The 17,827-nt window shown below is 40.9% G+C and overlaps 1 protein-coding gene across 1 annotated transcript in view; it reads right to left on the minus strand.

Annotated features, from left to right (window-relative positions):
• si:dkey-225n22.4 (collagen alpha-1(XXI) chain) overlaps window positions 1-17,827 on the minus strand; it is a 45,121-nt gene that overhangs the window by 16,621 nt on the left and 10,673 nt on the right. The window contains exons 14-20 of the mRNA XM_068582149.1: window positions 16,098-16,151; window positions 15,961-16,014; window positions 15,158-15,211; window positions 14,885-14,938; window positions 4,863-4,898; window positions 2,387-2,431; window positions 2,253-2,306 (exon numbers count right to left, since the gene is read on the minus strand). Coding sequence (XP_068438250.1) covers window positions 2,253-2,306; window positions 2,387-2,431; window positions 4,863-4,898; window positions 14,885-14,938; window positions 15,158-15,211; window positions 15,961-16,014; window positions 16,098-16,151 — 351 coding nt within the window. The remainder of the gene's footprint in view (window positions 1-2,252; window positions 2,307-2,386; window positions 2,432-4,862; window positions 4,899-14,884; window positions 14,939-15,157; window positions 15,212-15,960; window positions 16,015-16,097; window positions 16,152-17,827) is intronic.

The following is a 17,827-nucleotide window of genomic DNA, read 5'->3' on the forward strand; positions in this document are numbered from 1 at the left end:
TGTGTGTTATATAAGTCGGAGACCCACTGCAGGTATAACATCGAGCAGTTCTCTGCTCTACTGAGGATGGAGACTAAGAGGTGAAGATTGTTGTTGTGCACCGCTACAAGCTACAAGCTACAGCTTGTAGCTCTTTGTGTGTTTTGTCAAAGCTTGTGCCACAAAAAAAAGTATGAACCCAATGCAGTCTAAAAAAGAGTCACATTTGAAGAGATCAAATCGGTATGTACGTCTCTTCATGTTAGATCAGGATTCAGAAAATATAATAAATAATGTGTTATTTGTTTATCAACGACCATCCAGCGATTATTCTTAACAGCTTTCCTCAATGCAAGGCATCCTTTAGTTACAGTGCATGCCTTTCTTTCCATTCAGCGTTCCCTGTACACTCTTCACTGCATCTAGCTGTACTGTCTCACTTTTAACACAAGAGGGCAGCAAAGCTACACACACACTTTCTAATGATCACCATGGAGGTCTGTGTATTCACAATGCTCTGCTGTAATTGCATCTGTCCCTGAGTAATCTTGTTTACCAAAGGAGGGGGCTGACTGTGGGACTAAATTAACAGCCACTCACCACCTTAATGGCATCACTAAGTAAATCAAATGGACAATTAATGACCTCATTATGAGCCCACTGCTGAGACGGCAATGTGAACTTGCGTCTAGCAGATTCAACTGCAGTGCTCAAAAACAAATGTGAAAACAGGTGGACCCTTTTATTCAGTGATAGGTAAGAACATGTATGCTTTAAGTATGTGGATTTCATAAGGATTCAATGTGGAGCAACAGTAATAATTATCCATTGAACCGTTAACCAACAATACGATGTTTGACTGATTAATATTGTCAGTAAAATAGTTTAAATTTATATTTAAAATGAAAAAGCTGAAAGGAAAATATCTGTTCTCCTTAAGGTCAGCCTAGCTTAAGTGCATCTGAGCTGACCTGCTGCTAGCTAGCTGCAGGGCTGACAGCCGCCTCACATTAACCATCATGGTTCCAGGTGGCTGCATCACTAGATACAGGAACAAGGCTTTGGTCTTGAGGAGTTGCAGCATTTATTCACTGACTTGCTAATGTTAGGCAGGGCTGACAACTTGCAGCTAATTTGATGCAGTTGAGACTTCCTGGGAAAGTGTCTGCATGCGTCTACAACAATGCATAACACATTGTGGCTGCTGAGTTTCCCGTACGGGTGAACGGACCGAGCTGTCTGTTTTACACATACACTGATACACCGACACACCGACACACCGATACACTGATACACCGATACACTGATACACTGATACACCGATACACTGATACACTGATACACCGATACACTGATACACTGATACACTAATACACCGATACACCGATACACTGATACACTGATACACTGCAGCTGGCGGTTAATGATGAATTGAACATTTTGGTGCGTCCGAAATTGTTGCGGCTTGCCACTTCAACCACAGCACCTATGCAAGACATTAATCCTGTGGGTTAACAGTTAAAGGTCTTTAAGTAGGGCCGACTCAGAAAAAATAAATATATATATATATATACATATATATATATATATATATATATATATATATATATATATATACAACATACATATATATATATATATATATATATATATATATATATACATACATACATACATACATATATATAAATATATATATATATATATATATATATATATATATATATATATATATATATATATATATATATATATATATATCTTGATCAGTATCATGATCCCCTATGGCGAGCCCATATGATCTGACTGTATGGGCCTTTTTCTTGGTTTAATTTAAAGGTGAAAATCAACAACTGCCAATTAGAACGATAGCCTTTAAATATTCAACCTTGTTTTGACTTTTTGGGAATTTCTTTTCCAGTCTATTCCCAATTTAGATTGCCAAATTACCTGCAGTCCTTGCTAACTCTCCTATTAGCTGGAAACCTAAAGTCTCCTAAATCTCTCTCCAAATGTTCTGTCTCGCTCACATCTTTGTAATATTTAACACAGAACTATGAAAATGGAGGCAACCGCTAGGTCGCAAACTTACTTTAGCGTTACTTTTCACAAAGTGGTCACTAGATACGCAGGCGTCGTCGGACTCTGCTCCTCCAGACTTTAGATGGAGGGATTTGATCTATGTCCATGAGTTCTTTAGCTTATCACCTTTGAGCACAACTATTTTCAAGACTTGAAGAAGAAAACTGAAAGAGTGATGATGTTAAACCAACCAGTGTCCCGTTGATTCCAGGAAGTCCTCGTAGCCCAGGCAAGCCTCCCTCTCCCTACAAGGGAAATAAACAACTGATGGAAATGACTTCAAGACAACAATGATCCTGACAAGTCCTTTCAGGTCACACTTTACCTGAGGTCCCCTCGGGCCCACTTCACCAGGAGGTCCCTGGACACCCTGTGGATGACACAGTGATGGGTTGGAAAAGATTACGTGATGTCACCTCGTGTTTTCAATCCAGTCGATGTATTTTATCTTCATTATTAATCCTTTGGAACGTTTGACCAAATGATGCTATGCATATAGTTTAAATTGGAACTAATTGTGTTCAAGCCTAAATCTATTTATTGTTACTGGAACAGTATGGCAAGAAACATACACTATTTGAGTTGCAGTGGCAGTTGACTGTTCTGCAGTCGACTGTTCTGGAGATATACGTAGGAAACAGACAGAGACGGACCATCAATGTTGTGTTTGCAACTTGTTGCCCTGCTCCCAAGTGGTCAAAGCAACGATTATTAAGAGTTTTAGATCCATTGTCCAACAGCTACCATTGTCTAGCCAACGAACAACTGATGTGCTCAGACTGCATTTCAAGACATGTTTTCGGAGGTTACACTCTTCTGAAACCTGCTCATAGAAGTGTGTGAGATAGGAAGCTACCTGATATGCTAACAGATGGAAGAACAACAGAAGGACATTACCGCTCTAACACAGCTGTACTGAGGCAACTAATACATTATTATCTCACTTTAAAGTGAGGTTTCTGTTTGTGTGCATACGTGTCTTTACATATCTCCAGAACAAAGTTCCCAACGGTGTGCTTTTGTTGAATTCTGTAAAGTTTGGAAACGAGACACATTTAATATTACTAAACAGAGCAATGGGGGTGCAGTCGGGGCTCTGCAGAATGAGGCTACATCCACCAAAACGATCTCCATCTATGTGGACGTTTCAGCATCGTTTTCTAAATGAACCTTTGAAAAGTAGATTTTCAACACACAGTTGGTTTAACTGCAGAACATGCTGCAGAGGAAGAGGGGCAATGGCAAAGCAGTAGTGTTGACATCGCCTCATTATAGCCTGCAGTTCACTGGATATGCAACGTTACCACTGGTCTCATTCCCTGGAGTAAACCAGCGAGCAGCGGCTCTAAAGAACACTGCAAGCTGCACTTCCGCGTCGCTCCACTAGTAATATTACAGCGTTTGCTCTGATATTTCCAGCTTTGCTCATCAGACTTCATGCATCTGCATCTGTGACCACGCACATGTAAGCCTCGCTGGTTAGTGTCGACAATCAAACACACTAAATGAACATGACGACAGTTTAATGCAGCCTCTCTTATACAAGGCAATAACAAGCAGGAGGATGTAGTGTAGTAAAACTAATTACGATCATAAAACCTGCATTTACAGTTTTTTGTTTCCCAGCGTTCCATGTAAACATCGGCTTGATTAGGAAGGGAGTTTTGGTTTTGGACGCAGCGCGGAGTCGCCCTGCACACATTGCTGTCGGCTGCTGTGGACATGCAGCGGTGTGCACGTGTTCATATGCACGTCACCATGTGTTCACATGCATGCTATTATGGGTGTCGCCTATATTTTGTACAGTTTTAGTAACCTACATTCAGACATACTGAGTGTGTGGACATCTGTACTCAAAGACAGGAGAAACATGCTCTGTGTGTGTGTGTGTGTGTGTGTGTGTGTGTATGTGTGTGTGTGTGTGTGTGTTTGTGTGTGTGTGTGTGTGTGTGTGTGTGTGTGTGCATGTGTAGTTTAGCTGTATATAACTATGCTTTACTCACTGCCTCCTATAAAGTGTGAGTGTGTGGTCGTGGGGTGTGACAGTGATGAGTTAACCAGTCTGACCCTCGCAAAAACAAGATGTAAAAGTTCTTTTTAATTAAGAGAACATAAACATGGCATTACATTCAACAGTTATTCTGTTGGCATTTTCAATTGACTTTGTCATTTTAAATGGTGGTGCAGCCTCTTTAATATGATGCCATCTCCAGTTGGCCTGTCTTCATCAGTCATGAGTTTGTTTGACGACATCAGAGGATATTCAGATATGTATGTGTTTGTTCTATGGAAAATAAGATCAAAGATTATTTTCAATCAGCTTTAGAGGGTTTTTTTTCAGCCAGATATTCTTTGATCTCCATTTGTAGAACTAATTGCGCTGCATCTGGAGAGCCAATAGAAGGCCTTCTCTGTGAAGAGACCTGCTGATTGGCCAAGGTCTCCTGTCGCTGGCTAGATTCTTAAACGCCTGAAGAACAGCGCCAAAGCAGAGGTCTAGTTTTCTCTCCAACCAAATTAATTACAAGATGTGGAAAGACCATTATGTAATTGTTATGGAAGCCTATTTCCGCCACACAAAAAAATGTTTTTTATTTTAATCTCATAATTATTACTTTTTTTGTGTGGAAATGGGCTTCCATAAATTGTTGCTCAATGATGCAAAAAATAAAGTACCCACACCGTCTTTCATGGCGACACAACGGCTGAGGACAGCTTGGTCCACTGAGTGTCCAGTGACCTTCAGCAGTTGACAGATATCACATGCATATATGTCATTCATAAAACCACTATCAACTCACCAGGGCGCCTTGAGCTCCGCTGTCTCCCTGCTCCCCCTGAGGACACACAGACATGTCAGTATGTTTCACCTCACAGGAAGTTTTGTGATGAGTTCCACAGCACAGCAATAGTCACCATCACATAGTCACTTATTCCTGTGAAAGACGACACAACTGAGTAGAGAATATGGTGCACCTACATGTACTTACAAGTAGTACTTTTATACATGTACTTACATGTCATCGCGCTGAAAAGAAAACGCTAATAACTGATTTGAGCTTGTGAGTGAGTGAATTTTTCAGTTCAGTTCAGTTCCACTATATAAACTCTTAATTGTGGTGTATTCTTCTACTATTAACACTCTCATGTATTCAGATTTCAGATTTATACCACCTTGTATCAGAGCATCAGTACTTCTACTTCCACTCTGCACTATAAACTTTAGACTATTCCTGAACTGCCTACTGTAACATGTTCATACCATAAGCATATTTTAGTATATGTCTATGTATCTGTATATGTTAAAGCATATTCACATGTTTATATACACAACAATACATTTGTAAATGCTCAGTGCCCAAACTCTGTAAAGTTATTGTCATTGCAAGTTTAAAAACAATAAAGATCATTTTATTTTTTTTCCTCCTGCTATTGTCTGCATGACAACTCAACTCAAGATCATTTTACTGACTTTTCTGTATTGCTCAACAAAGACAAACAGATTTTCTTATTAAAAACTCAACAATAAAGTTGTCCTTACTGTCGTTAGACAGCGTACACTATGCAACCATATACCTGTGCAGTGGATTGCAGTGGTTCACATGCTGCTTGTGGTCGTCTGTAAAACCTCCTTCCTACATCATATTTAAGTCACACAGGGAAAGTCATTAATCTGCTACTACCATTCCTCTTGGGAATAGTTTGGACATGGCGTGTCGTGGGTTTATCAGTGGCAGTGATACTGACGCACAAACACCAGGCGAATGCTGTGGTGTGGAGCTCCTGCGAGGCGGGAGGGAGCTTGTTAAAACTAAAATGAACAGCAACAAACAGACATATTTTTAGCCACAACAGAACATGCAAATAAAGTTTTAACCATCCTGGAGACACCAAAACCACGGCGTGGTCTCCCTCTCAAACCTCTCTACTGTTTGGATGTAATGCACTAAAGCTGTGTGTGAGCACGTTGCAGTGTGAACCATGCTAACACACCGCCACTGGCAAGGAACATGTGAAACAAGCTGTAAAACATATTCTGGTACTGCAAGCCCTTCATTTGTTAAGTCACGTGCATATCAAACTTGATTTCTAGTGTCCCAACGTACACACCCCTTCAATTTGTCTGGCTTTTATGGTATAAATTGTCATAAAAATCCTCTTTAGCTGACAGTATATTTAAGCCATCAATTAGAGCAGGTGTCGGCAACATTGGTGAAACTAGTATCCCATAAACCCAGTCCAGTGTTGCCAACTCTTGTCAACGAGCAGCGCCTGCTAGAAAAGCGCAGTGCTTTGCACCGCGCCGGGGAGCGCCGGCTCCGCGGGTCGGGTGTCTGCTGCGGAGTCGGTCCACACATGGTGGACTGTATGAACACGCCGCGTATTGAGTGTGTCGGTCTGTGACAGTACGGCACTCATTGAAGGCCTATGTCTAAAACCCACGGCTTGCCACTGATATATATATACATCAGGCTTTGGATACACACATAATACTTGTTAGTAGGATACATGTATAACTGATTTGACTTTGCACATCAGTAAAGCCATGTCAGCCATTTTTCTCCAAAATTCCCAATGGTTTTGCAAACCCAAACGAAATACAGAATATCTGCTCAACCACAATACATAACACCAATATGCAGATGCACCAGTACATGCCAAGAAAGGTGTGGAATATTGTTTCATCATAATGATGTAAATCATATTTCAGTTTTTTGGCTAAAAAATATGCAATGTTGTTGATATCTTGCTAAGGCTGTCTGACAGTGGATTTGGCCCAATTGGTGGATTCCTTAGGTTGTAAACTTTACAGAAAGGTGCGCCAATCATGTATGGCATCAACATAGGGATATGGCAATTTATATTTTCATAACTTGGGGAGCTCTCTCGAGTCACTTTCGAGTACTTCAGGTCATATTTATGGTGTATGTTAATATTGATGGTTGAATTGTGTTGTCAACATGTAAAATGAACTTATATGCTCTTGTAAGGAAAGGCTTTGCAGGTTTTTTTGCTTTGTCACATCAGTGGCTTTGGTATCAATTCATGGAAATACGAGGATTTGGAAAGTGAGGAAAAGCTCCTGATGAAGAATTCTTCCCCCATAGACAAGGGCAGACTGGCCATAGGGGATACCGGCGAAATCCTCCCGTAGGCCGACGGGGTTGTGGCCAGCCCACCTACATCACCAGCCGGCCCTTCCTCTGGCATCGCCGGCCTCAGCTACATTCTGTGCTTCACAGAACATGTTAAATTTACTCTAAAACTAAAGTCAAAATATCGGTGGTCCTGTCTGCTTATACTACTCCTTACGATCTGTGTTCACAGTCATGGTTTCCATACCCAGCACGCAACACTACTGAACGCGATCTGTATTCACACTCAGGATTTGGATGTTTCTTGCAGGTTTTCAAAACTTTTTAGCCATTTTAAGACATCCTGCCTTGATTTTAATCCAGAACACCGGCACTCCGGCAGACTTGAAACATACATTAAAGTTTCATAGAGTAAGAGGCTCAGAAGCACAGACAGACGTATCCGGTCATTTTTCAAAATAAAACCGGCCTTTTTTTTTCATTCTTTCTGTGCGGCCCAATACCGAACGGGACGTTGCGTCACTCGCTCACAGACGAAGACGTTTTTGAGAGTGACTCAACAGCATGGCACCAAAACGTAAATCCTCTAGAGGAATATACTGATATTGTTTTTTATTCCCATTTGACTAGTATGCACCTGGGCCGCAGATTTAGTTTAGGTTCTGTAGTTTTGCTATGCACCTTCAACACCCCGACACACACACACACACACACACACACACACACACACACACACACACACACGATGCATTGAGTGCATGGGCAATGCGTCATGTCGCGTATTGAGTTGGCCGGTCTGACAGTGATTCCTGGGTCACTTTTTTCCCGCAGTCCGCCCTACCCATAGAGCATACCCTATAACCCTAATATCCTTAATTTCCAGTCTGGGGCTTTTGTTCCATGCCATACTCCCTTTCCACAGTTTCAGGTGCTTGAACAATCAAAGATATCTTTTAAAAAATCATTAAAAAAAATCTAGGGTTCCTGTTTTATGTTGAAAGTCTTTGCCTCTTGTGTCCTCTGTTCCCCTGCACTTCCTGCCCCTGTGATTGTCTGTTGATTGTCTGTCCTGTCTGCTGATGGTTACCTGCTGTGCCCGTTTACCCACATCTTCCCCTTGTATTAAAACCCTGTTTGTCTCCTGTCCCCTTGTCGGGTTGCCCTGTGTGATTGCCTGTGTGTTCCTGTTGCCGCTCTGTACTCCGACCCACTGAAATCCTGCTTGTGTTTTTGAGAATCCTGCTTTGCTTTGAGAATAAATGTACTTTTTGCATGGCACATCTGCATATGGGTCCTTATTTTCCAAGTACAGTATGTATATCCATATACAGTATGAAACTTTGCATGTCCCACACAACATAAGTTTCAGTCAAACATTATGAAAGACATGCTTTCCCTATGTCGCCAACTTCAAATAGCTTTACATGATCAAATGAAAGCAATCTTTATGTAACATAATTAAGATCTGTGCTTGTGTAGGGTCCTAAAATCTCTTTAATTTGGTTCATCCAAAACCAAATCCTGTGAGGCAACCAACTGGCCATTCACCTCTGTGGACCAGCTGTCGTTAAACTTGGTCTTCCTGGTCTCTGAATTTTACCGATCTGTGGTCCAAATATAGTGGTTCAGTTCTCTGCAGGGCTTTAAGTACGTCAGCATGAGGTTCATGGCAGTTTCTTTTTGTTTCACTCTCTGCAGACACAGATGTTACAAGGCCCAGCAACATATATATAGTGCAGAGCTCTGCTTGTTGGCAGTGAGGAAACAACTGAATTAGCTCTCCACTGTGTCTGTTTTCTTTTGAAGTGTCTCGCCGCACTACGCACAGGAACCCATAAGAGCAACAGGCCTCATAATTACACAGCAACACGCCCACCACGGCCCAATAAATGGCAAGATGACATACATTTCTGGACAACTAGAACAAGGGAAAATAGACAATTGCACAGAGGCAGACTAACCTATGAGCAGACTATGCTGCTACTTCACCCTGCATACCGGGAAAGGCCGAAGAGACTGTGACTACAAAACACCTCAGAGCCTAACTACACTGGACTGAATCCTGGTTGGGGATCTAAAAGAAAAGTCAATAAACGATTGAGACAGTGAGCAGAAAAATACAATAACAAGTCCATGTCTGACAAGATCACTTCACAACAGCAGCTCAAACTAAACAGTGTCTGTTCTGTTCAGTCGCTGCCTCAAGTAAGAGAGTTCAAGAACGTTGGACGTTGTGAGGGTTAGAAGAACGGTCTACTTCTCATTGTTGGCAGAAATAGTGCAGACAGAAAGGAAAGAAGAGGACAGAGAGAGAGAGAGAGAGAGAGAGAGAGAGAGAGAGAGAGAGAGAGAGAGAGAGAGAGAGAGAGACACACACAGAGAGAGCGAGACAGAGAGGGAGAGAAAAATTATCTGTAAATGTAGTTTTGGCATCTGACAAGAATCCATCCATTTGTATTATTGGCCATGTAAAGTATCACAAATCTCAAATGTTTTGTTACCCACAATGTCCTGTGTCTGACCAGCAAATCATACTTAGATCAAGCACAACCATATCAACATGTCCTGGACAGTTAAAGGTTGGTTCCCTTGAGTGTGTCACATTACAATTTTCCACTAAAGAACAAATCCATCGAAAAAGTGTTGGAAGCGTGTCCGAGTACGTTTCCATTGAGAATTAAATTAAAAGCTAATTTCGCCGACTTCATATATACTTAAATATACCTATACTTATTATGCCATGTTCCCTTCCTGTCCTATACAGAACCTTTGGAAAAGCTGCCAGCTACTACAAGACCAACTGTCCACCCTCCATCACAGGGAATAGAAGAAGAAAGGAAGACAGGCAGCCAGGCTGAATAATTGTAACCTCAGATGATGTCACTACCACAGACAGTGTGTGGAAGGGTTCAGTGTGAGTCAAGGAATGTTCCATGTTTGCCTGACTGAGCATGTGCACGAGTGAAACAGCACCCATGATGATGGTACGGTTATTACATACTTTCAGGAATGTATTGTTTGGAAATAGATTTGTTGTTCTACAATGTTAGAGCCCTTTTCAGTTTTTCAGTTTTGAAGTAAAAAATAATGTTAACATGATTTTTTTTATGTATCATTATGTCCTTAATATTTAAATAAATTAGCAGCTGGCAGAATGAAATTAGATCCTGTAAAGTAAACCAGCTGGCATGTAGCCTACGTGTCATGGACGCAGCATGCTGTTGGTGTTGTAGAGTAAGGACCATACCCACGTCTCAGCAGACCCAGGAGAACGTGCATGCTTGCCTTCTCTTTGATGTGCTGCAGCTGAGCAGCTAATCGGCCATCTTGCCTGGAAAGTGACACTAGCAGTTGACGCTTGCAGTTGACGCTAGCAGTGCACGTTTCCTCTGAGTTTGTTTGGTCGCTGATTCAACAAACTGAGGTACAAGACAAGGCTGCAATATTGTATTATTATTCTAGTCAATCTATACTTTAATTCGCAATAGCTAGATACCAAAATAAAGAAATTAAAACACATAAGCTCGGCTGACCAAAAAAAATGTACCCAAACAATTTCTCATCTGTTGCATAAGTGAGCATTACATGTATGAATGTGTTTACCACATCAGCATTACTTCTTCCAACGGCTCTGTACATGTAGACTTGTGTTGAACAGCTGATGAGGTGTAACAGCCTGCAGGCTGGAGAAGCTGAAACCTGCATATGTAATTAGGAAGTCTCTGAACTTACTACTAAATTACAAGCACGGGGGTTAAAAATAAACCCAGTAGCTTCCCTCTGATTTGTAAAAAATTCCAATTTGTACAAACAACATATTTTCAAAAGTATTATTACAGGTAATAGTTATATTTATTATTGTTATAGTAATTATAGGGAAGGAATGTGTGATATAATGTATTTGTATCTCTTTGTGATGTTGAAAGCTCATAGCTGCATCTAAAAATCCATACATTTGGCTGTCATAAATAATAATAAGAGACCTTCACGCATCACAAAATCATTTTTAACGTGTTTGAAACATCAAATCCAACACTGAAATTGAAAGTCGATGTTGATGAAAGAGAGCGGTTTTATGTGTGTGTGAGTGTGTGATTAAAGAGCGAGCTGACAGCCTTGAGGCTTAAAGAGTATATCTAAGTGTAGGCCTCATTAACACTCAATGGAGCTGTCATGGATGGGTGCACAGAAATTATTTACAGTCAACGGAGCCTGTATCCTCAGGCGGCGACCACATTGTGAGCTTATTTGGTACTGAGCAGATAACATCTGGATTTCTTACCACTTTACTGAGACCGGGGGTTCTCTCCCCGTCCATTCTATGGTAACTAACACAATGCTGCATGGTGGTCGAAATGCTGTTCCTGTATAATATCCATCATGTGCTAGTTGTAGAATGTAAACTCCTCATCAGGTTATCTCTAAACTCCCAGAAACAGGACGGTCACAGGACGTGACCTCAGTGTTTCCTGGCCTTGACCTGGTAAAGAACACTGAGGTCATCTCATAGGATTCCTGCTATAACATTTTAAATGGTGGATTTTCAACAGGCTTAAAGATTCAAGTATTCTAAATGATTTCAAGCCAATAATAAATACATGAATACCATTTGTGTATCCTTGTCTGTGGTTGGAAGGCTTTGGAGTCACCTCACTTGTTGTGAGGTGACTTAAGTGTAAAACTTCAGCCATGTGACAACAAATGATCTGTCATCGAGTTGCGTCAGCTTCAATCCATGAGAAAGACCTTGAAGGGTAGTCGAAGTTTGTAGACATTTGAGATGAAACCATTCGTCTCATTTGGGAAATAGTGTTAGAGTCTACAGAAGATATACATGAGCAGTTTGATAAAAACAACATTAAAGAATAGTTTAAATATATGTAGTGATTTTTGTATTCATAAGAAAAAGTTTCTTTGAGTGCCGTTGAACTTAAGAAAATCTAAAAAATAAATAGATGGGATTGCAACCCAAAACGACCTAACTATCACCAGTTGAAGCCTTCCATGTGGGCCTTCATGATCTCGTTCTACTGAATTCACCGATGACAATACTTGATTGTTTCTAAAAGGTACAAGCAGTCAGAAGTCAAAGACATCCTTCCTGCTTTGAGCCAGATCCCCAGCAGTCAACAGAGCGACAACAGCCGTGGGAGTCTTCCACTGGAGCTAAATGTTCAGCTTGTTGCTCTTTGATGGAGCCGTGTGATGATGGTTTCTGCCTAAAATACTTTTAACTGTGACCTCAGAAAGACTTTCAGCTCCACTGAAGTGTTGTGCTGGAGCTGAATTGAAGCCTTGTGACGGTCTCAGCTCACCTGCGGTGGATTCATATTCACACGGCTCCAAAATAAATGTCTGTGTCAGTCTTCAACAAATATTAGAGAAAAGCTCACACGGGCATCCAAAATACTTCCTGTTTGCTTCAGTGATTCACAACTGGCCAGTTTGGTCGAAGAGGGGGCGTTTGGTTCATAACGAACGGGTTCTCCTGCCATGTGCTTTGCATTGTGTCACTGAGCGGGTACGAAGGTCGTCGTCTTTATTTTTGTTTCATATGCGACCCATTTTATTTTGAAGTTTCCTGCCAAAAGTGTCCTGTGTTGGTCTGACTTCCTGTCCTTGTGGCTTTCCCTCCTTTTTCCTGTGTATTACCTGTGTTTGAATATTCTCTTCAGCCTCGCTCTGTTCCCTCCACCAATCAGCTCTCAGCCTGCCCTCCTGTCTGTTGATGAGCTTCCTGTGTATTTATGGTTCGGTCTCAGTCTGCTGGTTGTTGTTAAGGTTCCTGTTTGTAGCCCTGGTCCAGTTGTCCCGTTTACCTGATCCTCTTTTCTTTGTGATTTTGCATATTTCTGGTCTTTGGATTTTTTGTTATTCCCTTTTGGACTCACATGGCATCAAAGTTTTGTTGTGAATGTTTATTTCATTAAATGAACCTTCTGCTGCCCGTGTTTTTCTGCATTTGGGTCCATCCCCTTTTCGGATCGCCGGACCCTGATCTGTGAGAACATTTTCACTCTAAACGTAATTGAGTTCATAGGGATGTCATATTTAGGATGCAGGGTCGGTCATGAAGACAACCTCGAGAGAATGATCGCAGGCTCGACAGATTAAAGGTCTTTCAGCTCAATGTTGTGGTTTTTACGGCCGGGGACTTCATTTTTTTGGTTCTCTCTTATCTCATCAGTGGTGTTCCAAGCAGCAGCTGGTCTGGCTGATATAAACTCTGATGAAGTTGAGGAGACAGACACTAAACACCAACCACCAAGCAGCAAACAGATCAAGCTGGAGATTAGCTGGTGAACATGGTGGAGCATTTAGCAGCTAAAGAGCCAGATGTTTTTCTTAACCACGATAAACATGACTATGGCTATATACTGACACACAGGCAAAGCCCCTGAGAGACCAACAGGAGCTGCTTGTGGTCAGCTGTGATACCAGCCACAAGTCCCCTCTGGGTGCCTGACCCCTCCGCATCACCCTATGTACACACACCTATGTTGGTATTAAAGCAGGAAGTAGTATGATGTCACTTATCACTGATAGGGGTGGTTGACATGGTAGCTCCCCGTGGACCACCACCCTCCAGTCGGTGTGAAGCAGATTCTTGGAAGAACAAAGTTTATTTTGATTACAGAAACGGTCCAAATGGCTGAGAGTCAAACTGGTGGAACACTCAAAGGAGTTCAGAGAAAAACTAAAATAGCATTGCACATTTGGAGCTGGTGGGCATGTTGACATGCTAGCAGATGTGTGCATGCGCTCTTTCATGTCGCCGCTTGTTCTTTACCTCAAGCACACATCCCATGTACAATATGAATGTAGCACGTGCTCATTAAAGAAGTGACATTATTGTTGGACATACCCAGATTGATCCAGATCCAGAACATATGCAAATCATATCCAAATCCCATTCGGAAGTGGTTTGAAATGCTATATTAATCTGATTTGTCCAGATGCTCAGACTCTCACATTAGATGTCAAAGTGTGGAAGAGCTGCTGCTAGCAGAGCGCTATGGAGAGCACAAAGGAGACGGTTTTACAGTCTGTGGTCGAACCACAGCAGCTCCACACCTTGACGCTGGGATCAAGCTGACATTAGTGACACCAGGAACGTTCCAGGCTCAATAAGCACCGACACATGTGAATGAGAACGATACTAACGTCCCTCGAGCTTCAAACTATAACAGACTTATTTCTCTTTCTACGAAGGGAAGCATAAAAGATAAATACATAATAATAAAAATAATAACAGCAGAAAGGCAACAAAGGGCCGCTCCAAGCTCTGATTGAACTTTTTCTGAAAGAGGCACTTTTTATTTATTCTATTCAGAAGATGCTCCACAATGAAAACTTTATAAATCTAGTTCAGAAATCTCTGCAGACGCGTGTCACCAACCCGCCTCGTTCAACTTCTCTTACTCACACAGTATAATCATCACACTCATCAACCATCTGTCCACTTGTTTCACTCGATGTTTTGGGAAAATATAATGGTCATAAACAGTCTAGCAGTCAAATATTTGCGAGCAGTGGGACGCAAAAAATGACTTCCACCTGTGTCTGAACACACTTTTAGACACAAGCGTGCTTCCAACTTCAGCCGTTATCACCAAAAGCTCAGGTTTTGGATTCAAATGTTCAACAATCAATCAGTGTAATGTCTGTATTTCCACTCGTTCTGGGCCGTGTGGAGTGTCTCTACAGCAGGAACCGTCTGCACTGACCTTCAGTCCTGGTGGCCCGACCGGTCCAGCGGTGCCCGGTGATCCTGGCTCCCCCTGGTTGGACCATAAACACACTCTGAGAGGCCAAATTCAACACTTTTAGTGTAATCATCAATGTGAACAAAGCAAAGAGAAGCTGGGATAACAACACACACAGAAGAGCAAATCCATTCTCATTACTTCTCTACATCTTCACACAGCAAACAGTTGTTTCCAGCTAAATGAATGGTAAGAATGTTAATTACAGCTTCTGTAAATAGAGCTGGATCTTACCATTGGTCCAGCTTTTCCTTGAGATCCTTGCTCGCCTTTCTCGCCAGAAAGACCCTGTATGACAATACATCTCATGATATTTGGTACTGATATGCACATTTTGAAAAGAAGATATACCAAGTGTGTGACCACATCCATACAAATCATATGTTTTATGATTCTGTTAAGCAGCACGGCCAACTGGGTCTGGACAGAGACGACTGCTCCCTCAAACCAAAGCTGTCCAGAACGCTACAGTAAAACAAGTGTTGATGTACTAGTCTAGTGAGCAATGTGTCAATATTGCTCAGTTTCTGTTTGAACCATTATTGTATTAACCTTTTGGAAACCGTGCACGAAAATCCTCCCGCTCCAATTTTAAGTCCCAGCATGCCCCATTCAAACAATCTTTTGGCATAAAATACGTAATTTTTCCATTTTTGAACCGAACGACACAGTTTTTTTGACTGAAACTCCTTCCTAACAGGTAAAGACTTTGTTTTATTGTGATTTTTGTTGCAGATCCCGATTCCTTAGGTCCTAATCTTTCCAAAAAGGTGTCTTATTGATGCTCCAGGAGGCCTTTTTGGGGGAAATCTGGCTCATATCATGCTGAATGTTCATAGTTATGATCAAAATACCTTATAAAAGTGATTTATTTTACAGATATACATTTTCTTTCCCAAGACTTTGCTGAACAAAAATTACAATAAACTCAAGTATTGAAATAATTTGAGTTTCCTACGGCAACTCAAACACAGAGGAAAAAGAGGTCTTGAGACAAAATTGGTTCCACAGTTTTCAACGGGTTCAATGAGTCTCACCTTGTCTCCTGGGGGTCCTGGTTCTCCTGATAAACCTGGTTCTCCTTGGTCTCCCTGGGCAGTATCAGGAGAATCAGGTACTATCAGTACTGGGAGAAGATTAGAAAAGCCACAACGCTGCTTCTTTAAAGACTTACCCTGATGCCTTTTAGACCAGGCTCCCCTCTCGGTCCTGCTAAACCTTCTTCACCCTGCACAGCCAAGGTAAGACAAAAGGTTAGAGCATGCAATCACAGGCTGCAACTCAGTCAATCAAATGAATTAACCCCGTCAAACATTTTAAAATGATGAAATCCATAACCTCTCCATTACCAAAAGGTCAAGGAAAATTCAATGACCACATGCAGGCAGTGAAAAACCTGGAGATGCTGTACTGACATGAGAGACATATAGGATTACCAACCCTGATGCATATTAGGGGTGCCACAGATCATAAAACGATGGAAGCCATTTTCCGCCCCCAAAAAAAGTCAGAATTATTACATAAACATAGAAGTCATAATTATGAGAAAAAATGTCATGATGAAAAAAATATAATATATATATATATATAAAATGGTTAGATATATATATATATATATACATATATATATATATATATATATACATATATATATATATACATATATATATATATATATATGTATATATATATATACATATATATATATATATATATATATATATATATATATATATATATATATATATATATATATATATTGAACAGGTACTGTTAAGTAGTAAAGGTGCCTGTGAGGGACAAACCACTCCTTCTTTTGTCAGTTTTTCTTCTTCAGTGAGAAAAGTCCAGTCTGTGTTGTCTTGAACATCTTGTGATGTGAGGAAAGTTCTCCTCTTTGAGAGAAGAGTAAAGATCCAGAAGTGATGCTGCTTTAAAGTGCTCTGCATGGATCAGACCGCGGGGTCAGGAGCTTTGCGCATGCGCGATTAACTTTCAATTTGGATGTGGAGCCTGCTGGTACATATAAAAGTAGTGTATTTGCCCGCCTGTGAGCACGTGTAAGTCTCACGCAGCAGACTGGCAGCGTGACGAAGTGAGTCTGACATAAAGCACGTATTGTTCTGTAGCTTCTGTTCTCAACAAGCAGCGGTGCTGCCGCGAGCCCCTTTTAACGAAGTCAGGCTGCGGCAGCGTGCGCACATGAACATGAATCGCCTTTAAAGTGAAAGCAGTGTCGCTGTAATGCGTTCATGGCATTTATCTCATTTATTTATTTTTCATGTTTGATTGACCTCATGCGGGCCGGACCGGGAGAGCCGTGTGACGCCAGGTCTGAACTACGGAGAGATTTAAAGCGATAAGGTCCTCCCAATGCAAAAAAAACAAAAAAACATGCAAAAAAAAACACATGCAGTTAACACATGATCAAATAATTAACGTCGTTAAAGGATTGAAATATATATATATATATATATATATATATATATATATTCATGACTTTTTTTCATCATATATATATATATATATAATATATATATATATATATATATATATATATATATATATATATATATATATATATATAATATATATGTATATATATATAATATATATGTATATATATATATATGATGAAAAAAAGTCATGACAAAAAAATAAAAATGATGACAGCAGCACGCCTCAAAGCTTTCCTGACCAAGGGCCGCTACGATATGCTTGAGACTCACTGTTGTTCTTCGTTCTCTCTCTAAATGCTATCGTGCTAACACACTTTCCACCGCAAAGCGCCCGTCTAAACGACAGAGGACAACTCGGTGCACAGTTTTGTGCGTTACTTTACAACACACTGCGTTAGCATTAGCAGGACGGCTCTGATGACACCACTTCTTGTTTTAAGGGCTG

This window comes from Clinocottus analis, unplaced genomic scaffold (genome assembly GCF_023055335.1).
Source record: "Clinocottus analis isolate CAN_PGR_092001 unplaced genomic scaffold, fCliAna1.0.p SCAF_18, whole genome shotgun sequence".
Taxonomy (NCBI): Eukaryota; Metazoa; Chordata; class Actinopteri; order Perciformes; family Cottidae; genus Clinocottus; species Clinocottus analis.